The 6,928-nt window shown below is 35.9% G+C and overlaps 1 protein-coding gene across 1 annotated transcript; it reads right to left on the bottom strand.

Annotated features, from left to right (window-relative positions):
* Positions 1–265: 265 nt before the first annotated feature.
* Positions 266–2,901, bottom strand: LOC112172010 (dolichyl-diphosphooligosaccharide--protein glycosyltransferase subunit DAD1). Its single transcript, XM_024309170.2, has 5 exons — positions 2,689–2,901; positions 2,544–2,591; positions 875–962; positions 737–780; positions 266–601 (listed from the first exon to the last, which is right to left on the bottom strand). The coding sequence occupies exons 1-5, from the start codon at positions 2,788–2,790 to the stop codon at positions 518–520; spliced, it is 366 nt and encodes a 121-aa protein (XP_024164938.1). The 5' UTR covers positions 2,791–2,901; the 3' UTR covers positions 266–517.
* Between the last annotated feature and the right edge of the window lie 4,027 nt (positions 2,902–6,928).

Here is a 6,928-nt window from a genome sequence, read left to right on the forward strand (position 1 = left end):
TTATGGGCGTTTCCCAGGACATTATGGGCGTTTCCCAGGTTGTGAACCATGTTGCATATGAATTTGGTTAGTTTATGACAAGCACAGTCATAGGGATTTGAGCATGATGCTAAACTGGGAACTGGAAGCTGAAGCCTATAGATGACAAGTTAACCACAGTTAAAGCACCCCATGAATGCTGTATATACTGTAGTTGTCATATACCTTTGAGACCAAAAGGGAAGAGGAATGTTTCATAATCCAGCGTATGCCAATAAAACTCACATACTAAAACTTTAGTTTTGATAAACTATGTAAGAAGATCCTTATAATGTAATGACCGAAAAATTAATTGCAGGTCCAATTTTTTCATATATGGGGTCTGCATAACTTGGTAACTTACCATGTGAATTTATCAAATAAAATCAAAATGGCAAGCCAATTGCTACAGCCGATACATAATAATTGTTTATCATCGATCATATCTAGTTCTCATTGTTCCAGGAAACAGTATCAAAGCAGACCAAAAGGTGCTAATTCATCCAAGGAAATTCATGATCACCAAATGCAGAACCAAATTGCAGAGAACAAAATCTGCAAAAGCCCGCTCTGGTGCTAAATCCTGCGGTTTTAGAAACACAGCAATCAGGAGGATGGGTAAGGCAAATGGGAAACAGTGGGAAAAGGAAACAGCCTAAGAGTCTGGAAACTTGTCTAAAGAGGAACATTAGACAAAAGTGCAAGAAATAATCTTTACCTTAAATTCCTTGTTTTCTTTGTTCACTTGAATACGGAGGCAAACTGCAAAAGAAGCAGCCGGTTTAGTTAGTTTCAGAGTTAAATCTCCTCATCTGAATTCTCACACCACAAAGAAAAACCTAGATAGTCTCCTTACCAGCAAGGACTGCTGTCCCTATGCATGAGAGTACTCCAGAGAGAAAAGAGTTAAATGGGAATGATCCAACAAGAGCCATGTAGACTACCTGGTCACAGCAGTAAAGTAGATAATCAAATAAATAATTAGGGCCAAGAATTAATTAACCAACTTCAGGTTGCAAAACAGGATTTCATTTAGGCAATAGAGAAGTGGATATGGTGAATCAAACAGTTGTAAAACATGCGCTCAGCGAGTAATCAAATAGTTATAAAGGGAGGGTTGTTGGGCTCATGGCTGGAAAAGAAGTGGTCTAAAGGATATTATGTCCTTTAACATATAAAGCCCAAACACTCCAACAAAAACAAATTTCAGGACTTTTCTCTATTAAGAACCGAGACTCAAATTCACAACATTGAATCTACATTAAGACAAATGATATGTTAATAATATTTTCATGTATAAGTTATGCTACATGTTGTCATGCTCATGTAATGCCTATATCCTAACAAATTTTGATATTCATCAAGCAATTTATGTAGTAGAGCTTCATGTCTTGTGTCAATAACACATAGACCCTAAGAGGTAGAGGAAAACTGGGCTAAACAAAAGGTTTATTAACTGGTATATGACTTGCATTGTTTAATTTGTCCAAAAGTACCTGTGAAACCTACAAACACCTAGAAAGTAGAAACTAATATTTCAACATATTTGTTTCTTCAAGTCCCTTTTCACATTACAGCAACTGGTGCTTCAAAAGCCTTATAAAAGCAATTCACTAAGTCAGACCAGCTTCTACAAACCAAGTATGGAAAAATAGATGCTAGCATAATGGTGATGTGTGGAGCACAAAACTACACATACAGTCACACCTCAATGTACAAAGCCTTATGATTGAAACAATTGAAGCTTGAAACAGAATGTATGCATTTATACTGAAAAAAATAATAATAATAACAACAGGTTGTTAATCCTAGTTAGTGAGATGCAATTAATTTCAAATTGTTGAGATGCATAACATCATCTCCCAGAAATGCATGTTAAATTACAAGAAACCACAACTACCAAGATAAGAAAACCCATTTCATTACTTTTACTTAAAAGGAAAAATGCTTGGCAACAAAGACCATCAAGCACTAAAGTTAACTTATTTCAGACAAGCCATAACTAAGATCGACACATTGTTTCAATGATGAAAAGAGCAAGCAGAAAACACATCTGATAAACTCTGACCAATATGAGCGACATTAAGAGACAGTAATTCATGGATTAAGATAATATAGAGACTAACTCAAGAAAACCGACAAATTCTTGTGATGCTAAAATTCTGCATTTACTTACACTATTCATGATAAGAACAAAAATCAGAGTCAGTACCAGAAATCATGATTATTCTCATACAATTGAAACTGGGTCTCAAAAGTTTCATAATGCACATACCCAGAAGCTCTTATCTAGAACTGAATAAGATCAAAACAAGCAGCAGCCTTCTTTTCACAACTTGGTTCAGAAAAACCAGAATTTGGCAACAATCACTAGAAAAGATTACATAATCATCAAGTAATAAAGCTAACTAATTTCAGAGCCTTATGATCACATCAAAATGGGGCATACCCAATTCCACAATCTAACAACGACCTAAATTAGCTGGCATCGAATTGAAAACAGAAAAATGGAGACGATGCATCACCTGGATGATAGCTGTGGATACAGCGAAACCAACATAGAGATCAATGATCTGAGATTTCAACACAAAAACAAAACCAATATGAGAAATTTGGTTAACATCTTTGAGAATTTCAATAGAAAAGAAAAAGAGAGAGAGAAGAAAAAACCTTGAGAGCGGTAGGAGTGGCGGAGTAAGCCGATCTCAGAGAATTGAAAAGGGCAAGGGCGTCCTGGCTCGTAGAGGACGACGATGACGAAGGCTTCACCATTTTCGAAAAAGATTGAATTGAGTTCAACTCCGGCAACCCCTTCTTCTTCTTCTTCGTCTCTCTGTTACACTGTCTTGCTTGCTCTACTAGATCCAACTCTTTTAACACACTGCGGTCTTGGTTGACCTAAAAGGTTAGGACTTGGGGACTAATATCGTCATTTCACTAACTCTTATGTGGCCCAATAAGAGGACCAGAACACGTGGCTGGCTATCTCTCCTGCCTCCAGGTATGCTTTTTCATTTGGTTTTGTTATTTACATATCCAAATTACTATGCTTTTTGTATCTGATTTTTTTTTCTTCTTCTGAATTTAATGTATGTCTTATTTCTAGAAACATTGAAGTTGGAGACTTTTAGTGCCGTTTCACAATCCCGGCAACCAAAAGAAGCATTAGCTCTTTTGCTAACCAATTGTTAATTGGAATGGAACAACTTAGCCGGTGCGTGATGTTGCTTTAAATAGTTGTTTAGTCTCTCCTGGCTTAATTATGGCATCGACGCATAATTACTTCTGGTTGGAACTGAATAGTGTTGTATTTATGACTGGAATGGTCAGTTTTATGTGTTCTTGGGTTGTTTGCTCAATTGCTCGAGTGTAATAACATTTGATTCCTGTAGTGTTTTATATGATCCCTTCACTTTCCTCATTATGGATGTGCATACCAATATAGACTTGGAATCGCTAACAGCTGACAGCTACATTTTCTGTAATGATTAAACGAGGAATGTTCTCTATGAGTTTCATCATTGATCGATTGATGAGTTAAATCTTCTTGGTGTAATTCGAATATCTCGATTATCATCTAGATGTGCCTAAGCATTTGTTTCTTTAATGGCATCTATAATACACAGTATAAAAGGGTCTTGGCTTTTGTTTATGCATGTTGACTTTATGTATTGGGTTCGGGGTGAAGTATCCTCTGTAGGTTCATTGTTAGCAAGTGGGTTAGAATGAACCATGAAATGTCTCTGAAGGCTATGATCAATCCTGTTTTGCTTGTATAGTTTGTGTTTAAGTCATATTTGGATGTCTTGCTGTTTATATCGAATACGTATCGTTACGTAGAAGATGAGTTATGTTGGTCCAATCCAACATCAGTTCTAGATTATTAGTTGCTGCACTCTGTGAACTCTCTTCTTTTAGTAGTTTAGTTTGATTTACTTGGAACTTAAAAAACTACTATTTTGTGCTCCTTTTTAGCAGAAAAAACAGAGTAAATAGATTGCCATAACTTTTTGTAAATAGATTGCCATAACTTTTTGTAGTGCTTCTCATTACAAATCTGGTGCCAAACATAAGAAGAAGATGCAATGGAAGGCTCCAGTGGTTCAAGGCTTTCTGGGATGCAGAGACAAGTACTTGGTCTATACTGAAACTTCTTGCTGGCAGCTCGTTCAAAATCTCCTGAAGATCGACACTAGATTGAATCATTTGTATCAGATGAGTCCGCAGCAATGATAAGCAATTAGACCGCAAATACTTCCTTTACAATGAGTAATTGCTTCATCTGGGAAGTGTTAAGTATCCAGACCAAATTCAAAGAATGTTCATGAATGATCCATTGGTTCTAGAATAATGTATTCTAGTTTCCCACAAGGAATTTATGAGGGTCAAACAACTCTTGGTTCTAGAGTTTGAAGTGCATGGACCAAGATGAATGTGGATGATTCATGAAGGAGCATTAATTGAAGGTGGTTGAATGGAGCATTAATGAAGTCATCTAGAGGGTTCCTCCTTGGTGTATATAAGGAGAGGTCATTTGCTCATTCTATTCAATCCAATCTCATCTTCATCCAAATAGAGAGTGAAGATTGTCCGCTCTAAGTTGAGAGTGTTGTAGTTGTTAGGTAGCAAAACAAGTGTGTGAGAGAGAGAGTTTCCTTCAAGTAGTATTCTTGAAGTTGTGTATCTCTTGTACCCATGTCACATCCAAATTTTTTTTTTTTTTTTTAGATGCGACTTATATTCCAATCATGGAAATAAATTTCCAAAATCGAAATACGAATAATTGGAAAAGAACGATACTAGACAAGTTTTCGAAATTGAAACACAACCTTTATTACAAGAGGGGTTTACAACAACATTTACAACAAAAGGTCAACTATAATCCAAGTTCTTGTCTAGGACCCAAACATGATTAACAAAAACACACATGTATATTACATTATTAAAAACACCCTTGCAGTAAAATAACTTCAAACTTATTTATTTGTCACCTGCAAAATGATAAAAAGGGGTGAGCATACGTTGCCCAGTAGGAGAATGAAACCTCTGTGAAGATCATAGTTTAGAATAGCAATAATGAATGGATGCAACTATTATCTATTCCCGATAATCCACATTGTAAAATAAACTGAACCTACATGTCCCATACCATGTATTTTACCACGAAGGTGACTCAGAGTATTCAACAATGTGAACTAACCCCCACCCAAAATCAAACCCCCTAACCCTCTTTTGCTAGTCATCTTGTCTATTCCCCTTTCGCCAGTCCCAAATTACCCTTTCAATATCCTATACTAAGTGCACATTCATAAGTGGGCATACCTGGGATCTGGTACCTGCTGAGGTTATAGACTCAACTACGCAAAAGATAAACCACATACTCATTCCAATAGCATATTTACATTACCATCACCACCCTTATACTTCATGTCTTATTGATGCACAAATACTTTGAATATGTAAATGTATTCATTATTCAGCCATACCAACAAACAGAAACACAGAGGACATAAATGCATATAATTCTGAACACAATCATCCAATACAATCATGTAAACAACCATTCATTGCAAACATAGAGGCTCCCCAAGTTTTTCCCCTACCTCGATTGATTTTCACGTTAAGTATCCGGATGAAAACAAGTTCCTATTGCAAGAATAGAATTTATTAGTTCCACACAAAAAGAATTAAAGCAAAACTCAGCTAACATACTAAGAAAATCTTAGCAGTGAGTTATTTTGACCAAAACAGGTTTTTACTTGACAAACTGAAATACTGCAGTTTTCTGACCCAGTCACCTTAATGTTAAAAACTGTACAAATCTGTTTAAAATCTGCTTCCATGGTCTTCTAACGATTTGCAGCTGACATCCTAAAGAAACTTTCGGAATTTGAATCACCTGAAAAAAATTTTCCTAGAATTAGTTATGAATTTTTAAAGTTCAGCTACAGTCCCACGTTTTTCTGCAGAAACTGCTACTGTGTGCTAACCTCTTCAGTTTTAATGTACTTTCCACAACTCCAATTTGTGTAAAACTTTCAATACTGAAAATAGACTTTCTAAAGTGTTAAATAAAAGAAATCACACTTTCAACAAGGCTTTAAAGGATGAGTGAAGGCTTTCTAAATTCAACTTTAAAACTGCATATGTTTCCTACTTGGTTCTTGACTCTTCTCAAATCAGATTCTTTTAATCTATGTCTTCCAAAAATTCTAATGACTAAAGGAAACAACAAACCAGATACAAAGTGATTTCAAATTCTAATTTAGATCAATTCAATGACAAAAGATATAAACTATTTTCCAGAAAACTAGTGAAATCAAATAGAAGATGAGAAAATAATTAGTTCTAGTTGTTCCAGTAACAACAACTTTATTCCTAACTGAACTTCATCTCTGTTGTAACTTCTTCTATCATCAAGAATCCCCAAGTCTTATAATAACCTATGAACATAACTCAATTTCCAAATTGCATTAACCATCAGAACCACAAAGAACTCATCAAATCAAAAATTAAAAGAATCACACCTGACTTTTTACTCCTCCACTTCTAAGATACCAAAACCCTCTTTTTCTCTCTCTCCCTTGTTTATCTATGTATCTAGCAACTCAAGGAACTGTATGGAAAGCATAGTTGGTTTAGCCTATTTATAGTGTCTGGAAAGGAGGTGAAAACGTAGAAAGCAAGATAGATATTCTAATTGAAATCTTACCCATATAGGTACTAGACTTGCCACCTCCAGATTTCTAGAGTTCCAGCTCCTGATTCTAGGGTTCCAGCTCTATCTTCATAGCTTTGGGGAATCACCAAATTTGAAACTTGATTTCCAAGGCTGTTGACACCTCCTACTTACCCATAGCGGCGGCTCTGTCCTTTGTACTTTCCTAAGGCGGTGGCTGGTGTATCAGAT

The sequence above is a fragment of the Rosa chinensis genome, chromosome 6, assembly GCF_002994745.2.
Source record: "Rosa chinensis cultivar Old Blush chromosome 6, RchiOBHm-V2, whole genome shotgun sequence".
Classification (NCBI taxonomy): Eukaryota; Viridiplantae; Streptophyta; class Magnoliopsida; order Rosales; family Rosaceae; genus Rosa; species Rosa chinensis.